Here is a 22,079-nt window from a genome sequence, read left to right as displayed (position 1 = left end):
TGATAAACTATGGGAGCAGAAAAATGAATGTATTAACATGCAGGACATGTACATATAGGGCTAAATTGTCAAAACACCAGTAGGTTGATTCATAGATTCATAGATTCATAGATGCTAGGGTCGGAAGGGACCTCAATAGATCATCGAGTCCGACCCATAATCAGATTGCCCCAGTGCCAGCCCCAATGCCAGCCCACTTCTACCCTCTTCTCTCTCACTGGGAGGCCTCAATCTTCTCCCCTCATGCCCCTTCCCCCCACAACAGTCTCATCAGCAAGACACTGCTCTCCAAGCTGCTGGGCTGGTCGCATTCATGCTGCAGCTGCACACATGCATGCAGCATTTATCAGTGACATTATCAGCCCCATCATCCAAAACTTTAAAGAGTATTTATAACAGAATATCGACTTGTAACTCGCCTGTTGGCACCCCTTTTCTTGGGCGCCCGGGGGGTTGCCCCACTCACCCCTCCCTTGCTATGGTACTGTAAAGCTCCCCCACTGCAACTTGGAGTGTGGGATGCTGAATACATGAGACGTCTCAAGCGCTTTCATTAGAGCGGCTCCTGAGCTCTAATTAAAGCATCTTCCTCCCCTCCACCCTCCCCAGAGGTCATGTAAGAACAGTCCAAGTGATTTATGCAGCAAGATGTTTGTGGCAGGAGTTAAAGATAAAAAAGGATCCCTGTGTCCATCTGCCACTGGAAATAAATAGGAAAAAGACCAAGGAAGAAGGAAAGGGAACCTTCTGGGCTCCCTATGGCATGTACAATGCAACAGAAAAGGTCTCTCTCAAAGGATAAGCATGTTCCAGAAAAAAACTGAGTAGGGCAAATATAAATACAGTGGGCCAAATTTATCCCTAGGACCAACCCCTGTCCTATAAGCATGGCAGGCAGGGAGATGCAGAGCTGTTTCATAATGCCCATCACTTGGGCAAACTACTGAGATGAGCTACAGAGCTTCACAGTAAGCCGACACCTAGGCATGGGATCCCAGAGGCTTCTGTTCATGAAGTCTGGGTTTTTCAAAGGCAATCAAGCACTCCGATTCCACTGAAATTTATATGGGCCACTAACTTCCACCCAAAGTTTATGTAACCAAAATCAGAACCCAGTGTTTGTTCACTGGCTTGAGAACTGCAGTATCCCATCAACTCCTCTTTTTAATTCATGTTCTGCCTTGTTCTTCTATTCAGGTCAAAAATTATGGAGGAGTCTTGACAGAGGTAGACTTCAGTAACTACAGTGCCCTGGTGAAGAATCCAGTCCACACAGTGTATCGAGGTAAAATCTCCTGACTCCCGTGCTGCAGTGCATCAAAGTCTACATCACCTGATGACATGTTCTAACACCAATTAGAAACTGCAAATCTGACCTGTCTCACCAGTATAGGGGAGAAGTGAATGCAGAAAATAACGCAGCACGGAACTATTTAACACTGTCTGCAGTAGCACAAATCTGTGCAGGGCAGTAACACTGTTCCTGTTACCTTCCTGTTGCAAACTAGTGATTGTGGCATTATCTAACTGAGTCCCTGCTGAGAAACAATCCCACTGTACTCAACCCTACTCTGTATGTATTCAAGCCTGGCAATTAGACAAACTAGATGCTTTCAGATTTTGAGTGTGTGCGTTCAATGGGCTTTCCTAAGGCAGCCTGAGAGTGGTACTGGGGCGCACGCTTAGAGTCTCTGAGCTGCCTGTCTTGCTGGGCCAATATGTAAGATTCATGTTGTCCTTGAAAGCAACTGGTGGCATTTTGATCATACTGATGCAATATTCTAATGTATGCTGCATTGTATCACAGTATGTGAATTAGCACTGCTTGCAAGTAGCTCTCGCATGTGATCTGCAAAGAGAAAAACGTGGGCTTATACCCCCTTTAGTCTCTTTATAAAGGATACTGAGGGGCTGGAAGGTTTTAAGTTTTTGATGGAGTTATTTTGCTTTACACAGTCTTGGAGTCTGGTTCAAAACTTTTAAACTTACTGAATAGAAATCTTTTATCTATCACTCAGTGATTTGTTTGCTTCCTCATAGTCAGTGATGTCATAACCCAAGGATGGCTGGTCTGCAGCACAGGTGCCACAAGTGGCATGGGCAGCCTGTGTGTGTGGCATGCAGCCAATTGGGGAAGGGACAAGCAGCACAAAGGCAGATAAGGCAGAAAGCAGAGCATCAGATCAGAGAGGTAGCACAGGCAAGGAAGCAGAAAGAAAAGCAACAACTTGGTCAGGGAGCACAGAACAGAAAATAGAGCAGCAGATTGGGTAAGAAAAAGGGATTAGAGTGGCATTTGGGGCGGGGAAGGGTGCAGGGCTAATCTGTAGCATACCTACTGAAAAAGTTGGCCCCCACTACCCATTATTTGTTCAGTCATTCATGTTTGAGATAAGATCTGAGTTTCTGCTATTAAGCACAACAGCATTTCATATAGGAGAAAAAACCTCATGGCTTAAGAGATTCTCTCACACTTTTCCTGGATTTTGTAAGATTTTTCTTCCTTTCCTTTGCCAGTAGTGCACTTGAAAGCTTTCCAGACAGAAGAGACCTGTACAGTCTTGACAAAGCAGTTACACTCTTCTCCTCTCACCCTGACAGGTCACCTCATTCTTAGCCCTCCACCTCCCCATGCAGGCCCTGCATTGATTGCAGCTCTGAATATCCTGGAAGGCTTAAATATCACAAGCCAGATATCCAGGGAAAATACCTTCCATTGGATAGCAGAGGTAAGCCAAAGACAGCTAGTTAGCCATATGTTGATATAAAAGGACTTTATTTGTTCATTGATTGTGCTAAAACTATTTATGACAAAACAGGTTGCTAAGGGTTAAATCTGGGCTTTGACATTGTCTCACAAATGTGCAGTAACTTAGGGTATCCTGGGGTCTCTCTACTGTCTGAATACTTGAATAATGCTCTCTCTTCCTAAACAATACCTGCATTGCCATGTATTTCCTGTATTTAATTTGACAGGGTGAGAAGTCCACCCTGTCATGAGACCCTGAAAACACAAAGAACAAAAGAGTACTTACCATGCTGGTGAGCCCAGCCTCGGGCAAAGCCCGGGCTGAGAGCCCTGGATAGTAATTAGCCTGATCAGCTTGGAAAGCTGGCTAGGCAGTGAATAGGAGGCTGCAGCCATCCTCACAGCTGATCGGCATGAGGAATTAAAAGGGGAGCCAAGCAGGCAGTCAGCATTGGCTAGGGAGAGAAGTGGGCCCAGGAAGAAACCCAAGGGAATGTAGGGAGATGGTAACAACAGGCTGACTAAGGGGACTCAGGAGAAAGAATCTTGAAGACTGACTTACCTTGGAGGCAGGGAGACAAGGTGGCTACAACATCCAAGCCAGTGAGTCCAAGTCTGGTTGGGCATGGGCAGCCATACCATGGACCTGGAGGAAAGAAGAGGCGGGACCAAGAGTTTGGGTGAGTTTGAGGTGTTGGGCTCCTGTGACTCTTCACTGAAGGATAAGGGCAAAGACGAACTGCAGGACAGTTGGCTTGGGACCCGAGCAGGGAAGAACGGGGCAAGCGACTGAGAACAAGAAACCAGCCACCTAAAGGCTGATCAAGGCAGTCTGGGGGCTGAGACTCCCACAAAGGAGAAATGATACATGGAGCCCTGTGAAGTGGAGCCAGCCTTCTAAGTTATGGAACTAACATCAACCTTCTCATAGGACTGTTGTGACAGAACAGCCTTTGGGATGTCTGTCACTTTAAGGACTGGAACAGGGAGCTGCCAGGTGGCTTATGAGAGTGGCCATTTTGGAGAGCAGCCATTTTGGGAGAGCTCTGTTATAGGAGCAGAGCATTTTGAGATCAGCCAGTGGGGAGTAACATTGCCTGATGGAGCTCGTGCTCCAGGAATAACTCGGAGGTAAGGGTGTAGTTATGGGAAGGAGGAGGCCTCATTGGTCTTGGGCACCCTGCCGGGATAGGGTGGCCTGGTGGTCCTGCCTCTGGCAGGTCAGGGCCACTTAAATACCAGGACTAAGAACCTCCCTGGTGCAAAGTTTGGGTGGGTTACTAGAGAGTTGAGTGGGGGACAGGTAACCTTATTGAGAAGTGCCTGAGTGCTATGGGGTGTTGGACCCCAGAGGTGGGCCAGGGATGCTGAATGAGCACCACCTGAACCCAAAGTGGGTAAGACCCTGGGCCCTGAGAGTTGCAGGACGGAGTTGTGGGGCCAGTTAAGCTCAGAGAGGAGTGGCTGAATCCTAAAGGGTGGAAGACCCCCCGGCCCTAATGTAAGGGGTAGAGTTGTGGCCCGAGAGGAGTGTAACGGTCTGGTGAAGGGCCAGGGATGAAGTAGGCCTGTAGTTGACCAATTGCTCAGTGCTGCTTGGGTGAGGGTCACAGGAGAGGCCCAGAAGTCCAGGACTGACTGAGGGATGAAGAGAAAAGCCTGAGGATCTCCTAGGAGTAGGGCAGAGTAAGTGTGGCCTGAATAGGCAGTATGCAAGAGACTGGATGAGAGCTGGTGGAGTGCAAGAGGCCCCAGTGAGAGAGGGGTGGTGTGTGTGTGTGGCCCCAAAGTGGGCAGTATGATAAAGATACAACTGTGTGCTCAGTTTGGCCCAGCCTTGAGCTGGAGTATCATCGCACAGTGAGACATCAGCAAGGCATGGGACAAGTGTAGGGTTGGTAGGACCCATGGTCATTTGGGTGCACGAAGGGCAGCCTCCCACCTATTTGACATCATAATCATTTATCAACAAGGCATGGCAAGTGAACAAGGCAGGTGGCTTGCCCAGAGACAAGGGCATGGTCATAATAGTACCAGGTCTGGAAGGTGCCTTTGTCACAACTGTATTCATCTTTGGTCCCTTCCTTTTCCATCTAAGTCATGGCGGGTGAGTTCAAGGAGACTATCTGGTCCAGCATGAAAGAGTCAGCAGTTTTACTTTAGGAGGACACAGCTAATCTTCCACAGTAATCATCCACAGAACGATTCAGCAGCAGTGAAAGACAGCCCTGTCCATTTCCTCATTGCTTAGATCCATCTAATATGCCACCCACTTACTTGACTGTCAGAAAGACCTTTTACAACAAGGTGCTGACAGCCTGTAGACATCTGTTTCCTATTTGTGACTGGGATTTGGAACAATTAAAGAAAGGACTGCCTCCACTGGGATGCTTCCCAGGTTTTACAATGAGCCTAACTGCCTGCTGGACAGGATTTGGGAGATTCCTCAGCTAGAGCATGGGTGGGCAATTATTTGGGCCTGGGGTATGGGCCTGGTCCAGGAGTGAGATGGCTGGGATCCTGCCCTTACCTGCCCATCCTGCTCCCTTTACAACTCACCAAAACTCCCTATGTGGAATGGGGCCATGGGTGGGCTGGGAGCATTGTTTGGGAGCGGGATCAGCAGGTGAGGCCAGGATCTCACCCGTCTCACACCTGGACTAGGCCCGTCTTGTAGTCCCAACCCCAGAAGCAGTTCCCTGCCCACCCAGCCACGTGCCCTGCCCATGCAACTCTTGGCTGGTCTCCATGAAGACCCCAAGATCACAGAGTGGGGATAGTGTGGGGCCAGAGCTGGATGACCAGGGACATATGGGGCCAGGGCCCACGCAGAGCTGTGATGTGCTCCCTGCATGCCTCTTCCTGCCTGGGTGCTAGGTGCTGGGAGTTGGCTGGGGGTGAGGGGAGGGAGGCAGGGGCTACATGTAGCAGAACTTGCCTGGATGTTGCAGCCTGTGGCTACCTCCGCAGCAGTCCTCAGGGGCTGAGCTCTGCCTGTTCCTGCCAGGGGCAGCCTGCACCATGCTCCTGCCCAGGGTTGTCGTCCCTGGACCCGGCCAGCATGAACAGCTTATTGGAGGGGGGGGCTGCTCCTGGTGTGGCTGCAGCCACCCAGGTGCTGCTCATCTCCCCTCACCTCCAGCAGCAGCTCCTTTTGCTCCTGCCTCTACTGCACTGCTCTGGGTAGGGAGGAAGTTTCAGCTAGGTGGCTCCTGCCCAGTGCATACAGGCTCTGGCTCCAGCTCCTGGCTCCTTTCTACCGTGCTGGGTCAGACCCTCAACTTTTTAAAGGATGTTTTAGTCTTTGCGATTATGGAGAAAAGCCTGGAAATATGACCCCAGTGCACCCTAAAGGATCATTATGCCGATAATACACAACAATATCCAATATTTATTATTTTTTTTAAATCTCATGAATGTTATGATAATCTCATGTTTTTTGCATGCTGGAGGTTGCATATTATACACCTATAGATAATTGCAGGTTCTTATGTCCCTGTTACTGTGGGTGCTGTTCTGTTGCTAGATAGCTAGTAGACTTTCAGCAGGGTTTTAATGATCAAGCCTTTAATGCAAGTTATGTTGCTGAGTTGTTGAGTTAAATTCTGTGTTGTGCTTTAAGGGACATAACCCAGAAATGCGTAGCTCAGAGTCAGCAGAAGCAAAGCATCTTTAAACTGGAGCTTGTAGGGTGCATCTGTGTTGCCCCATGCTGTCTGTTCTGATGGAACTCTTCTGTGGCCACCCAAGGGGCTCTAACAGCCCCATTCACTGCAGCCAGCAGTAATCCCTTACACAGGATTCTGACTAGCGGCAAATAGTTGTCCCACAAGTTAATAATCTTTTATTGCACATCAGAAGATAAATTATGACCCCGAAGGGAAATCTGTGTGTACCGCATATGACAAAAGTTAATATGAATCTGGGCTATAAATCAAAAGGTTTAAGCACTGACTTAAAACTACAACGATAGCTACACCAACTGGAAACTGAAATAGTCTAATAAATCATCTCAGTCCCATGGCAATGTACTGAAAAGCATACTTGTTCTTGTAACTTTTGCTTTTGGTGATCTATTATGAAGCTGTCCTGATCTTAAGAAGCTGTCAATCAAATCACAACAGTTTTGGAAGGGAACAGGATGTGCATATCCAGGAGGTTTGGGCAGGGTTCCAATACTTCTCCCTCCTTCTGCAGCTAATCAAAATCAGCTTTTCAACCTCAAACCGGTGGGCCAATTCTTAGATCAGGGGCAGATAGGTGTTCTGGGTGGTATGTCGTTTTTGTCCATGGTTTTTGAAACGTGATTCACCCTGGTAAGACTGTGTATTTATGAGATGCTCTATCTGCAGTATGCTTTATAAATGCTGGCTCTTTGAATGTCCTGGGATTAACATTTTCCATTCAAGCCATTTGGATGTATTCTAATTAGAAACATGGAATTCAGGAGCTTTAGTTAGAGTGGTTAATGAGCATTCTGCTCTGGGACTGCTGGTGGAACTATGTACTATAAGCATGTGCCTATACAGCAGAAGAGTCCCCTGGGAATCCAGCATGATTTTTATCATTGCAATGAATGCATAGGAAAGTAGTAATTATTAACTGGCAATTAAATGGGAAGTAATAGTCTGATGGTTGCATTTTTAGAAGTATAGTAACACATCAGCTGAACAACTATGCACTTGCATGTTTCACGTCAGCCACTTGGTATATGAATATCGCAGGGTACACTCTGGTCTCCTGTAATACTTCCTGTATAAACAAAGCTGGTATCCTTGTTTGTCCTGTCCACACACTTTACTCCTCCTTACTGAGGTACTGTATATACAGAACCAAGTTTCCAGAAATGTTAGCTTCAAGAAGAGGTAGCTTATATGTGAGAAGGATAGGTACCTTTCTTTATCTGGACAGTGGAAGGTGAGATTTCTTGGGTCACATAAATATTGTTCTTTCTTTCTCTGTGTTCAATTTAGACATTAAAAATAGCACTGACTCTTGCTAGCAGCTTGGGAGACCCCTCCTATGATGCATCTGTAGAAGCATCTGTAGAAGACATGGTGAGGTAGGTCTGCATACACTGAGTACTTTGAAGAACTGTATTGAATCTTGTTAGTTTTACTGTCCTGTCTTAATCCTTCACATGGCACAAAAAGCCTCTATACTTCTTCTATGTATCTTCTTCATTTTGCTGATGAAAATGTAGTTTTTCCAACAGCCTCCCTATGGCACAAGCTGTGCTACATTCAGCAGTTAGCAGCATACCCAGCTGAGCAAAAATAAATTTGGTCTAGAAAGGTTGCGAGGCTTGCCAATGGGCTTTCCTTGTCTGGATTCTTCTGGTGACAGGCTTCCCACCCTCTTTAAAAAAAACAAAAAACAAAAAAACCCAGAACAACCCTATTTAGAGGCTCCCATCTACCATGTGAGCCTGTCCAGTGTTCCCTGGCTGTTGTTCCTCCCTCAGCACTCTGATCAGTGTTTTATGCCCTCATAGCATGTCTACCATGTGGCATGAGGGACCATGTTGGGGTTTCAAACTCAATCTCTCATACTGCAGATCAGGGCTTAGTTATTGGTAATGAAATGATGCTGAATGTAGTTTGCCTTTTTTCTGGGCTCTGATTGACACTAGTTAGCTATATCAGAATCAGCACTAGTCAGCTGTAACTGTTACTAATGCCTGTGTCAACAACAGGTAACTTTGTTAATTTAGGCAAGGCCTTTTATATACCATATGTTTTTGTATGCATTTGTTTTCTAAAAACCGACTGCTGGCTACTTAAGCACACATTATATGCAAGAAATGGTAAGCACGGTTTCTGCTGGTCCTCATCAAAAGTGAAAGTAAAATTTTTACATGATTTACAGGGAGTGGAACAAGAAGTAGGCTCCACCCCCTAGCTCCTGCTACTCAGTTACTTACTACAAGGAAAGCTAGTTTTTCTTTCATTTTGCCTTCAAAAACAAGGTACATATTTTATTCCAGGGAACGTTGTATACAAGAAAATATGGTATGCGGAAGGCCATGTCTCTCTAGTCCCTTCTACACAGTAGAAGAGGCATGCTAAAGCCTAGTCCCTGCTGGAAAGTATTGCTACAGCCCTTTCCTGAGCAGTGGCAACGTACAGTAACAGCACTGGGAATTGCATTTAAACCCTGTTGTGTAGACATAAACTGTTAAACTGTGTTATAACCTACTTAAAGTCAGACCTAAGGGCCCAGCCATGCTGCCAGTATGACTGGGTGTTTGCAATCAGTATAGGATCTGAATCCTATCACTAGGTCTTCCCCAGAAGGATGTCTGCATACTGTGGGAATGCCAGGCTCACCTCTAGTCTGGAATGAACAATAACGTTTTACTCAAACCTTCTCCCCAGAGCTGGATGGTCCTAGAATTTTTCTTCCAAAAAAATCGCTCAGCTCACACCCTAGGTTCTGCTTTACTCTCTAGAGAGTACTTTTCCCATTTCATTTGTAGCTAGGCTGAGTGATGAAGATGGTAATGTCTGCCACACTGAGCCAAAAAAATACAAGTTAAACCTTTCCTGCCATGACCTGGTATGAGGGTGGGCTGTCTGAGGGACACAATACCAGCCTGCTATACTGATTACAAAAAACAGAGTTGAGTTGTGTTAACACAGCAGCTGTTTTTCACACTGTCACTATGTTTTGGACACCTGTTCCAACCACATCCATGACAGAGCCTTGAGCCAGCCCTCAGTATCATAGTATTTGGCAGTCTCACAGTATGATCCCTTTTTGTTCTGTAAAATATTAGTAATACTTTGCCTGCCTGCTTCCATTGAACCTCTCTGAACTCCCAGGTGTTCAGTGCCTTCTCTCAGATATAAGACCAGAAATTGCTCATTATCTTTCATTTCCAAAATCAGAAGAACGCTCCTGCCACAGTCCAGCCCCTCCCAGGCAAATGCAAGAGCCAGCAGTTAGTAGTGGCTAGTAGATTTATCCTATATAGAAGATGTTCTGCTTTTTATGCTCACTGGGTTTTTGTTTTTTTTCCCTCCCCCTCATCCTTTCTTATCACTGCAGCAAATCAAAGGCTGGTGTCCTGCGTCAGCTGATTAATGACTCCCAGTCCTTCCCTTCTGGTCTCCATATTCCACCATTTTCCATGGAGAGTGGACCCTCTGCTAGCCAGGTCCTTGTTATGGGACCTGATGACTACATTGTTGCTGTTGTGAGGTAAAAGTTTTATTTTTTCAGTGTGGATGGTTACAGAAAAAAAAGAGCATAGAAAAAAGGTTAATTCAGTGTGGAGGGTGTAGGAAGGAGTCTAATAATGATGGGATCCAAAGCCCGTCATCTTTAACTCACTAATTTGGTTTGGATCACTCCTGGATGCAAGTCATTACCATCTGGTGGCTGTCCAGTTGCCCATATAAAATACATTGGTGGTCCCAGTCTAGCCTCTGATAGAGGGATGTTCACAAATTTTTTCCCTCTAGTTTCTGTTCTTAACAGAGTCCTAGGATTGACTAGGATATAGATTGAAATGCCCTATCACCTCCAAGTGATTTCATCAGCACTTGGCAGGGCAGAGTAGAAGTTTGCATCACTGCTACCCACACTGTACCTGTTCCACAAAGTACAGAAAGCTTCCTTCTCCAAGGTTATTAGAGGGAATCTTTCACCAACATTAAAAATCTACTGAAAATCCTTTACCAAACCAAGGTGAACAGGGGAATCTGGGCTAGGACTGTGACAGTTGGAGGCCTGCAGCGACAAGAATCACTGGAAAGGCAGTTACAAGATTTCTTCATATTTTTCAGTTCCCTGAACCGTCCATTTGGGAGTGGAATAATAACCCCTTCTGGAATCCTACTGAACAGTCAGATGTTGGACTTTTCCTGGCTGAATAAGACATCCAATCACTCCTCTCTCAGCCCGGTAATAAATTACTCAAAGAAGTCTTGGTCTGAATTCTTTTGGTTTTAACTACTTTAATTCTGAAATTACTTCCGTAAGGAGGCTGTTTATGTCTTATGAATAACCCAAACTGAACACCCTGGTTGCTACTTATCATTCCATTCCATGTACTATAGAAATAGGATATACAGTTGAGGAAGTTATTTGCATGTGTGATCTGTCCACAAATAATTTGTCCTCTTACTACAAGGAGACCCTAGAGTCTAGCATAGCTGCACTGGGGAAAGTGTGCTTTTCCTAAAGACTGGTCATAAACTGAATGACCATACTTGTCTGTTGAATGAAATTAAAGTTTGTGTTTGCAAATTATTACTCTGTAGAATGAAATAGTAGCAGACAGTGGGAGAAAAAACCTGAAGTCTCAGACAGAGAGCCTTATTGGCCACTGCTGGTCATTTCTGTGCTAAATTGCATTTTTGCCACACATTTTTAAACAGTTGACACTGTCCACTCCAGAAATAGCTGCATCGTATTAGTGAGTGCTGTAACTTCTGTATACAGTTTATAAAAGGTTTTGGATGACGTGAATAAAAGGTATTAGATAATGCCAAATACTGGGTGCATCTACATGTGCAATTAATGTGAAGCAATAAATTCTGGAGTGGTTTGAGGTGGAGTAAACTGCTCCCAGTTGCAACCTCTACACATGTGCTGGGGATAGCAGCAATTTGAGCTGGGGTGGAGCAGGCTCCTGGCTGGCTGGGCTGACTAGGTGGAATTTATGTCCATGGTTGGTGTTTTGGTGCAGAAAATTATTCCGCTGGAAGATAGTACTGCCTGGGACAGTACTGTCTCACAGTGTAGTTAATTAGTTTATTGCGCTGTAATATTGGTGCAAGTGTAGACAGTGATGCTTTCCTACAGAGCTAATTAATCCACTCCACAATAAAGTGCACGTGTAGATGCACCCACTATTACTATAGCACTGTGAATAGTGTAATAATGAGCCAGCAGTATTAGGATGTCTTACTCAAATGAAAAGAGAAGCAATTTAGGGCTCTGGCAAATCTTTGTTCTGAACTCTGTGATAGTTTAGGCGTGTGTTTTAATTTACCCACAGCGGAATCTTATTCAGCCAGGGAAAAGACCTCTATCCTTTCTACTGCCCACTGTTGTTCGACCAGCAGAAGGGATGTGTGGGACTTATCTCTGCGTGGGAGCTAACAGTGGAGACAAAGCCTTGAGCAGCATCACTCAGGTATGTTTTGAGCACTACTTTTCAGCACATTTTGAACTACTTGGCACTAGGCATGACTAAGCTGGCCTTCCCTTGTGTCTGCATGCTGGTCTTTATATTCACTTTCCTGGAGGTTTCTCATACCAACGTGCCTCATTGCAGAAGAAATGTGAAATAAGTGATTCCTGGTTTGGGGATGAAGGATTAAAAATCTAAATGTGCAACAGCCCACAAAAAATGAAGTGCTGCAGTAAAACATAGGCAGTGGTGTAAGGTAGAAGGTGAGTTTCACTTCCAATGACAGCCCTAGTTAAGTTGTGTTTGAGCTAAAAGAGCAGGTCTGTTAAACTAAAGGAAGCAGCAGGCTCATAAACCTCAGATGATCTAGCCACTGGAAGGCAATAAAAACCTGTATTGTATTAATACAAGTAACATAAAACTTCCCTGCCCTGTTGTGTCAAAATGCCTTACAATCTGACTTGGAAGACCAATTCCTAGGGTAGATAAGAAATCTGTTACCCCCATTCTATCCTCATCCTCAGTCCTTAGCCTTTCTGCTCTAGCTGCCAACAAAAATGCCAACCAGTGTCATCAGCACAGTAAAAACTTTCATGTGCTGCCAGACAGGCTGGATCCAATCTGTGGTCCAGAGATTATCAGATCAGTCTCTTGAACCACCCAGTTCTATACAACTGGATATATAAAGTTAAAGATATATTTGCTGCAGTTTCTTCATTCTGTTAACCTCACCTACTCTGGCAGCGCCTATAAATGTGGGGAGGCAGAAACTTAGCAAACTTCATAAATCTTTTGTGCCCTTCCACAATGTATTCATAGCTCATCTTCTTAAAGACTGTGAGAAAAATAGGACCTTTGTATTCTGAGGACTGTGGGAACACTGTAGCTGAATGTTGGCTGTTATGCCTAACAGTACATTTTAACACAGGGGTGCCCAACCTCTAGCCCATGGGCCAAATGTGGCCCACAGAGCCATCGTATCTGGCCTGCAGGGCTTACAATAAGCCTGGAAATTTGGTGGCAGGGGAGCAGTGGCCATTAATATGGCCATGCTTCCTGCCCCACCAAATTCACAAACCATAAACCACACATGGCTGGTTAGAACCAGGTGTGCTGTGCCCTCTTCCTCTCTCCTCCCCCTCCATAAGGCTGGGTTGGGGCCAAGTTGCACCGCCTCCCTCCCAACTCTGGTTCATGGTGGAGCCATGCCACCCTCTCCTCTGGGGTGGGTTGGGGCTGGGCTATGCCCCCTTCCCCCGCACAAGGCCAAGTTGGGGCCAGACCATGTCCCCTTCCCCCCACTTCTTCCTGCAGAACTGGGTCAAGCTCCTTTCCCCTGCAGGCAGTGGCAGATTTACCATGAAATAAACCATGCAGTGGCACGGGGCCCCAATGACAGGGGGCACCAAAATGCAGGACAAATCTGACAAATTATTGAATTTAATAAGCATTGCAAGTTGTGAAGCAGTCCCAGCTTTCTGCATTCTGCAAACTTCTTCTGCAAACTGCTCCAAACATAGTTTTTTGAAGTAGTCTAGGAAAGAATTTGCATTGCAATTTTTTCTCTGTCTCCAATGTTCTTTTTCTTGGCTGGGTCCTGGGGCGGGGGTGAAAATGAAGCTGCGCACAGGGCCCGACTAACTCTAAAGCCAACACTACCTGCAGGGCCACGGTAGGGCCAGCCTGTCTCAAGCCCCTTCCCCACATGGCTGGATGATGCCCTCTGTGCACACCAGATTGGGATCACTGGCCAGATCCAATCCATGGACAGACCAGGCACTGCCCATCTGGCTTACTGGGGAAAAAGGTTGAGCATCATTGTTTTAGCACATTCCTTTTTGAAATCCTCCACATCTGAGCTTTCTCAAATAGCACCTTGCAATTTATAATCTGTAATGAGATGGAGTCCTTGTCAATGGTGTGATTGTATATGCAGCAGGATAGGATTATTAAAAAGAGGCATAACTACATTTAGTTTTGAGTTACTTTACCTCACTAAAGGCATTAGTCAGAGGAAAATTAAAGGTGCCCAGTTGCCCCTATTTTTGCTTTATTTGATTTAATGGGAACTATAAAGACCTATTTGATTCTGAAAATTGCTCCGTTATGGTTCTCTTTATGAAGAGCCTCTGAAAATATTCATGTAATGAGAAGTCAGTCATTCTTAACCTTTTTAGATTCAAGGAGTTATATACTCAAGGCCTCCCCCTCAAAGTTTAGTTCTTTCCTTTCACTTGTTTGTTGACTAGGGAAAAGTAATAGAGCATTTGTTCTGTTGCAGAGAATTCAGTAACATTGTAGGTCAGAATGTTTGTTTTTTACACTATAGATTCCTCTTTGAAATCTCTGGGTTTATCTGGAAAATCTCATGTAAATGTTGGTGCAGATAAAGGTGCTACTATTGTGTACCACCCCTTAGCACCCTTAAAAAGATCTCGCAACACCCCAAGGTGCCACAGAACCCTTGCTGAGAATCACTACAATAAGTGCTCCTATCTGCAAGTGTAAAAATGAACAGTTACCCATTTTGCATGAACAAATGCAAATTGGTGTTTGTCTGTGTGAGGTATTACATTTTGAAAATGTTAGTGTCACAAATGAGTAACTTGCTTTAGAACTGTATTCCTTAGAGCTTTAACCAAGTTATTAATATCTGTGTCTCTCCTGGTGTAGGTTTTAGTGAATGTTTTAACATTTAACAAGAATTTGAGCGAGAGTTTGTCACTGGGTCGCTTGTACCCACAACTTCAGTCCAACATCTTGCAAGTTGACAGTAAGTATGGGAAACAACATTTATGTTGGTTGACTCCATGTCTACCTTATCAAAAAAGAGAGCATTTTCAAAGGGGGATAGCAGGCTACTCTAGTCCTCTCAGATATACCTGTTCATCCTCATCAGTTCCTCTCCATTTTCACATGACCAAACTATAGGTCTTCTGTTTTTTTCAGTCATGACTCATAAACTATCAAGTCCTCAATAACTGTCTTGTTCTTTTTTAGAAATATATCCAGTGTAGTGATAGCCTGCATCTTGGGGTTCCAAATGAATGTGGCAAGACTTTGATTATGTCTGGAATCTGACTATTGTTTAAGGCAGCCTGTGCCTTCTTATTTTGCAGTGCTTCCCTTTCCTAGAACTAGATATATGCTGCACACCCCCCACCGACACTTTCTCTTTCACTTCGCTTTCCCTGGCCTCTCTGTATCTCCACCCAGCTGGAAAACACACAACAGTATCTTTTTTATTCTAAAATGTCTCAATCCTTGTGCTAGCTTAAAAGCAGTGTGTTCAAATCATACTTTTTACTGAGTTTCTTGTTGTTTTATTTTTTTTCCTTGAAACTGTACTCCTAAAACCATATTTATTACACAATAATATTAGTTCTTGTTAAAGAAAATGTTAGTCCTCAGGATTTAATACAGGGGAGAGCAAAATATGGCCTGTGGGTCGGATCTGGCCCACAGAGGGACTTTGTCTGGCCTCCGGTGGGTCCCTTGGTCCTGCCTGGCCCAGGCACCATCCGACAATGGCACATCCTGCTGCCTCTTGGGCACACAGTGGGACTGGGGAGGCTCTGTGGTAGGACTGCCTTTCTAGGTAGCTCAGGCAGTGGCACCTCCTTTCAGCTGCCGCTGCTGCTGGCCCCAGCCCCATAGTACCAGTGGGGACCTGTGCACACAGCCCCAACCCAGCCTGTCCCGCACCTGTTCTGGACTTGCCAACCTAGGTTGAGCAACAGCAGCAGCAGTGGTGGCCAGGCAGAAACAGTTGCTCAGCATGTGGGAAAAGCGGCTCCTTCCTCCTGCTGCTGCAGCTGGCCGGGGCCCCCGCTGGGCTGCTCTGCATTTGTTCTGCGCTGCCACTGCTGCCCCACTGGGCCTCCTGGAGGTGGCAGTGATGGCAGCGGAGACACAGGCCAGGCTGCCCTGGGCTCCAAGCAGCTGCAGCAGAAAGGGCCTGGCAGTGGTGAGGGGGAAGGGCCACTTTTCCCCCATGCTGAGCAACAGTTTCTGCCCAGCTGCTGCTGCTGCTGCTGCTCAGCTTGGGCAGGCGAGTCCAAAGCAGGCGCAGGGCGGATTGAGGTGGGCTGGGTCAGGGCAGTGTGTGTGTGGGTCCTCCCTGGTACCACAGGGCAGAGGCCTGTGATGGCAGCAGCCAGAAGGAGCCACTGCCACCTGGGCTGCCTAGAAGGGCAGTCGAGCCACAGAGCCTCTCCAGCCCCACTCTGTGCCCAGGGGGGCAACAGGAAGCAACGTGGGTGGGTGGTGCAAAGCAGGCGTGGGGTGGGCTGGGATCGGGGCTGTGCACTTAGGTTCTGGCTGGTCTGCTCTTGCTGGGGTGAGTCTGGAGCAGGTGTGGGGCAGGGCTAGGATTGCATGTTGTTAGCAATGGTGGGGGGCTCTGCAGGGTGTGCAGCCTCCAGGCTGTAGTGGGGGTGGGGGTGGGTGGTGACTGGGTCAAGGGGCTGCACATGGGGGGGGGGGGCTCCCATACCCACAAACCCCACAACCACACCTTCCCTCACACACACCCCACAAACATCACCCCCCCTCACCTCTCCCCACATTTACCCCCGACACACGCATATGTCTGTGCACCTCTGGGGGGGAGCCCCATTCCCTGCTATGTGCTCACACCCCACCACACACATGCACCCCACCCTCATCCCCCACATACACATTCCCAGCCACCTTCCCTTTCCCCAGCAGTATACAAGAATAAGACTTCATTTTGAGCTGTTATGCAACCACCTCTATCTACATGATGCAAACACACACAAATCAGGACAAAAATATTTTTATTAATAACATTTAAAATTCATCATTATGGATGTTTGATTTTTAGTGTATAATGGTTTTTTTTCTGGTTCCAAGATGGCAACCCCCTTTCCCAAAAGAAGTACTTCTGGCAGGAAGGGGAGGGACTTCCAGTGGCAAAAGTCAGGAGTTAGGGGGTGGGACTTCTGGTCCCAAGATGGTGACCGGGAGTGGGGCACTGCTCAAGGGGCGGGGCTACCCTTGTGACCCTCAACAGCTCGCCAAAACTCATTAAGTGGCCTTCCAGACGAAATAACTGCCTGCCTCAATTTAATAGAATAGCTTGAAAATATAACCCAAAGGGTCAGAAACCAGAAGGCAAAATACCCCCACATCTCATTACTTTTTAGGTCTTGAACAGTGATTTTTTGGCACTCCTGGTTTTGATAATACTGTATACCTTTACCTGCAAAACTCTCATACTCGCTCTTACACTTGCATTGTAATTACCATAGCATTTTTTACTTCTCTGTTTAGTTTGTCATGTCATGGACCAGATTGCAGCCCCCTTTTTTTCTTTGAGATACTTTACACAAAAATAGTAAAACACACGAAAGGCCAAATAACAAAAAACAAAAAAACCCATCGGGAGAAAAACTGGCCATGTTGATATTGAGAGGAAATGATGTTAAGTGGAAGATACAAAGATATTTTACTGCAACATACAGCATCAGTAGTTTGAGCAAGCTGTTTTATTAATATTTGCCTGCCTTGAATATCAGTGCTGTATGTGTAAGTATCTGTCTCTGCTCTACAAACAGATTAAATAAATAAACACCAATTATTTATATCCCTGCCTTTCCTCCACATCTTTTAAATGATCTTTAAAAATCCCTCTTTTCCCTACCTCCCAACTCAATGCTGCTTCTTAAGTATGGGACACTTGCAGGCAATTTTATTGGTACAGCAGATGCCAAAAGATTTAAGGGAAAATTTTGTAATGAATGAAATCATAGTGTCAATTAAAATAAGCGCATCTTAAATCCTTACAGGTGAATTTCCTCAAGAAGATATTGAGTTCCTTGAAGCCAGGGGTCATCATGTAGATAAAGTCAAAGTGGTCTCTCTGGTTCATGGAGCCAGGAGAACCAATAATTTCATCATTGGAGTGAAAGACCCAAGAAGTGTGGATGCTGCAGGAGCCACGATATTATAGTGACTTCCAGATGGTGTGTTCATGAACACGGCTTTAAACAAACAAACAAGTTATTTGCATGTTCTGAAATGGCCCCTTTTTCTTCCTCCAGTGTGGAACAAGCAGTATTTTCTGTGGGTTTCTGCATTGCTGAAGAGACTGTCCTCGTTCCCTACCCCAAACAATGCAAGAGGCTGGTAAAGCCTCAAGATAGCCCTTTGACATTTTTAACCAAACACTTTGAGTTGCAGTAACCTGGATGGCAGCCAAAGGAATGCAGGGAATATACATTTCTTTTGGCAGCACCCTATTAATGATTTCAGCCGTTGCAAATTCCAACCTTAAACATTTTAATTTAACTGGCAGAAATATTAGCAAAAGACATGATGAGACCAAAATATTTTGTGCCAAACATATGGTTGCTGCTGATACATCAGTCTTCAGTATAGCACATCAGTCGTCAGTGGATATAATACAAACTGATATACTGGTTTTAGGCAGTCATACCTGGATCTCCTTAGGGATTTCTTTAATATTCCACATGGATCAGCTGATTTTTACCAGCATATGTATTCCTATATAGTTTCTATTCATGCTTTTCCTGTATGATTCTTCTGCCACAAATGTTTGGAATCCATTCACTGAAAAAATTCCAAACTTTGTTGAGTTGGACTGCATTTTCACTGGCAGCATGGGGCTAGGTATTCACTACCAATGTCCCCACAACAGCTACATGAGGGGTAGTCACAGGGCAAGTTGTTATGTAGAAAGAATTTTGGTACCTTCAGGTTTTTTTTAATACTGCCTCATTAAAGCCTGCTCTGAAAACATTAAGGAATCCCGTGCTTCCATGCACATCAGATTCTTAGAAATATTTCAAATTAGTGCTTTGATACTATTATGAGGGATATATTAGAAAAACATGCAATATATAGAGAAAACTTAAAGCAAGAACACTTTAGATATTTTTAAAGTCCCAAATGTTCAATGCAGAGCAAAGGAAGAATTCTGCATTTATTATTTCAAATAAAAATGGAAAATCAATAAAAAGCATGATCACTGCACAGTGTCATTCTGATCAGCATTTGTATATCTCCTTTTCTTTTCACCAGTAAATTATATACAGAAATCCAGCACTTTACCATTTTAGAGGGTTATTTTAAATTATTTTTTCATTGTTACACAACCTAAATTGTATTGGTTTCCTTTCTGATGTTAATGTATCTATGAGCCACTGTACATATTATATATGTATGTCTGCTTATGATTGTCTTGGAATTTTATTTGATGCTTATGAAGAGAATTCCAGTTTTTGTCCTGTCTGAGGGACCAAGGATCTGGAGTCTTGTGAATAGTGATGTGTTTCTAATGTACCTTTTATAGCTCAAATGCAACTTGACGTGGAAAGCATGTAGTATCCTCCTAAGGGGTTCAATGAACTAACGCAGATTATGAAATGAATATTTTTTGCACTTATTTAGCATTTTTTAGCTGAGGATCTCAAAACATTTCACAAATTTTAACCGTTGAAGTCAAACATTGTACACTGAGGTAGGGAAAGGATATTACAGAGTTCATTTTTATACACCACTGTAAAGCAGCTACGTGTAAGGTGGCTTTGTAGCAGACATGAGAAACTGGATATGTATTAGGTCTTAACTGACTCAGTAGTTCAGTTGTTATGCTTGTTCATCCAGGAAAAAAGGGAAGTGCTATAGTAGGGGCAGCGTATGTTACTTGTGGAAGTCCACTGGGGGCAGAGGTGCACTTTATGTCAAAGGCAAAATCCCTGGGGTGTGGGGAAAGAACATCCATTTTACTTCTTCTAATGCAAACATTAGTTTGGATTAATGCCAAAAGTTAGAACATGCTCATAAAACTATAGATGTTTTGGAGCACCAGGCAAGGTAGGGAGGCACTTGTGTGTATTGAACCTCACCACTTAAAATTTGGGATTTTTCTAGTATAAAAACAGCAATGTTCTGTCCTCCTGTGTATGGAGGTTTAGTGACCAACTGTGAAATAAATCTAGTGATTGTTTATAGTCCCAAAGTGAGATTTCAGTGAGATTTTTTTTCTCATGTTTTGAAGGTTAAGCATGTGCTTAAGTGCTCTCCTGGATCAAGGCCTGTATTGGGAAAGAGAAAAAATGAAAAGAAACAGAGAGATGGCAGTTACATCAGGAATAACCTTAATCAGCTTTTGATCTTGAATGCCCAATCAATTAATCAGTGATTTCCTAAAGAGATTCAATACAGCTAATGAGCAATGTGTGAATGGCTTTAAATGCAGCAGTTTGTTTGAAATCTTGCTTGTGTCAAGCATAGACTGTTCTGTTTAAAACTCTAAAAATACAAAAGTGAATGACAGCAAGATAATTCTGGATTTGTAATAATGATTTTGTTTAATCCTGCATTCCCTCCTCTGTTCTGGGAGGTCAGTTTGCCTTCCTCTTTCCCATCATTACAAACAGTGAATGGATGTAATTATAATCTCACATTAGTATAAAACATTAATAAGTTCACTGACTTGTAGTAAATTATAATAAATTTAAAGGAGACCAGACCACACTCAGTAGTTTTTCAATGTGGCTGCCAACACCTATTTAGTGAACTACAAATTGTTGGACTGACATGAAGAAATCAGAAGCAAGCCTCATTTTCTGTATTAAAGAATAAAGCTTTTAGTTTCCTTCTTGGAAATGGGATTCTACAAATTTCTGATAGTTCTTTTTAACAGAGTTCCCCTGAAAAGACTTGATCCCAAGGATTACCCAGAACTGAAGAAAAATTATCAGCTTGCCTTTCATCTGTATCAGTAATATGCAAATATAACTCCATTGACTTCAGTAGAATTTACATTAATTTAAGAGGAGGAGGATTGATTGAGTTTTTTAAGCATAACTATATAAAACCCATATCCCCATTATGGCTGATAAAATTATATCACAAAGCTGAAATAGTGAGGGCTTTTTTTTTTAAATACCATAAGTAGGAGATGGTGTTGTAATGGGTAAATATTTGCTTTATAAGAAAGTTTTTCCATACTTCAGCGAAGTGTTTTGAAAGTTATAAGCTAGAAAAAAAAGAGAATCCTGGCAAAGAAGGACAATTTTCAGAAGGGTTAGCCATATTTAATGGTCCTTCAGGAAAAAAAAGTAAATCTGTGTATGGAACAGATGAGATGGTTTCAATAGTTCTCCAACAATGAGATGGCCAAAGAAGAGCCATCCAGTGTTCAGAGCTTGTGAAAAGGAGATGGTCCCCACAAGGGTGAACCTACTTTGGAGGGAAAAAGTTCCTGAAGGCAATAGCTTCTTGAGGGCAGTAGCTCTTCAAGTTAACTAGAGACAATCCAACAGGTACACCTCCCCTAAGAAGGGATCACATCCGCCAGCTGAAAGAAAACTGTAGAAGGACAATCACTACATATGTAATTTAAACAGTGCCTACCGTTCTGGTATCTAAATTCTTGTCCTCTCCTTCCTTACCACATTCCTTCTGTTATGAAATCCTAGAAAAAAGTATGAGAGGATTATAAGGAAAGATCATTAAAATCTCATCAAAATAAGTCTTCCCCATTTCCTTCCCCACATATGATAAAGTGAACATGTAGAGATTATAGAGTAGGAATCACTTAGTTCATTTTAAGAGGGGCAGGGAGAAATTAAGTTCTGATAATGGAATTCTTATATAGTATTTAATTTTGGAAAATCTAAAATTGGTCACGTGTATGAGTGTAAAAGTACCACATTTCCTATATAGCATCATTTTTATTTGGAAATACAGACATAAGAAAATGCATTGTAATCATAACTGTGACTGTCTTGAAATCAATTGTAGCTGTGCATTTTTTCACATAAAGTGAAAAAGGCTGAAATACAGTTTTTTTTTCTATTACCAGCTTGTGAGGTACCAGTTTCATTCTTTACATTATTTTTTTTTGACAGACTCCATTGTCTTGTTAAATATTATTCGTATTACAGTAGTTTCTGGAAGTCCAAAACAGGCCCAGGACCCAGTTGTACCTGAGCTGTAGATACAGGCTGTATGAGACAATTCCTGTCTTAAAGACTTTATATTTCAGTACACTTTATAAAATGGGCCTTCAAGGAAGCCTCTGATCCAAACACCCCCAGTTCAGATGACATTTAAATTCTTATTTTGTTGCTCAGTTAAACCAAACAAGTTTGTTGGAAAGGTTAATGTATGTGCATTTCTCAGCCTCTCATATCT

At 43.9% G+C, this 22,079-nt stretch overlaps 1 protein-coding gene across 2 annotated transcripts in view; it reads left to right on the top strand.

Moving 5' to 3' along the window:
* The window catches only part of GGT7 (gamma-glutamyltransferase 7), an 80,247-nt gene extending 58,516 nt beyond the window's left edge, over positions 1-21,731 (top strand). For both annotated transcript variants that reach the window (XM_090020437.1, XM_090020436.1), the window contains exons 8-15: positions 1,198-1,285; positions 2,602-2,729; positions 7,723-7,811; positions 9,800-9,952; positions 10,540-10,657; positions 11,757-11,894; positions 14,565-14,664; positions 17,702-21,731. In XM_090020437.1, the coding sequence (XP_089876563.1) occupies positions 1,198-1,285; positions 2,602-2,729; positions 7,723-7,811; positions 9,800-9,952; positions 10,540-10,657; positions 11,757-11,894; positions 14,565-14,664; positions 17,702-17,865 (978 nt within the window). In that variant the 3' untranslated portion in view covers positions 17,866-21,731. The remainder of the gene's footprint in view (positions 1-1,197; positions 1,286-2,601; positions 2,730-7,722; positions 7,812-9,799; positions 9,953-10,539; positions 10,658-11,756; positions 11,895-14,564; positions 14,665-17,701) is intronic.
* Positions 21,732-22,079: the final 348 nt, after the last annotated feature.

This window comes from Crocodylus siamensis, chromosome 10, assembly GCF_052110815.1.
Source record: "Crocodylus siamensis isolate JL-2025a chromosome 10, ASM5211081v1, whole genome shotgun sequence".
In the NCBI taxonomy this organism is placed as follows: Eukaryota; Metazoa; Chordata; order Crocodylia; family Crocodylidae; genus Crocodylus; species Crocodylus siamensis.
This window is presented reverse-complemented; position numbering and strand designations above follow the sequence as displayed.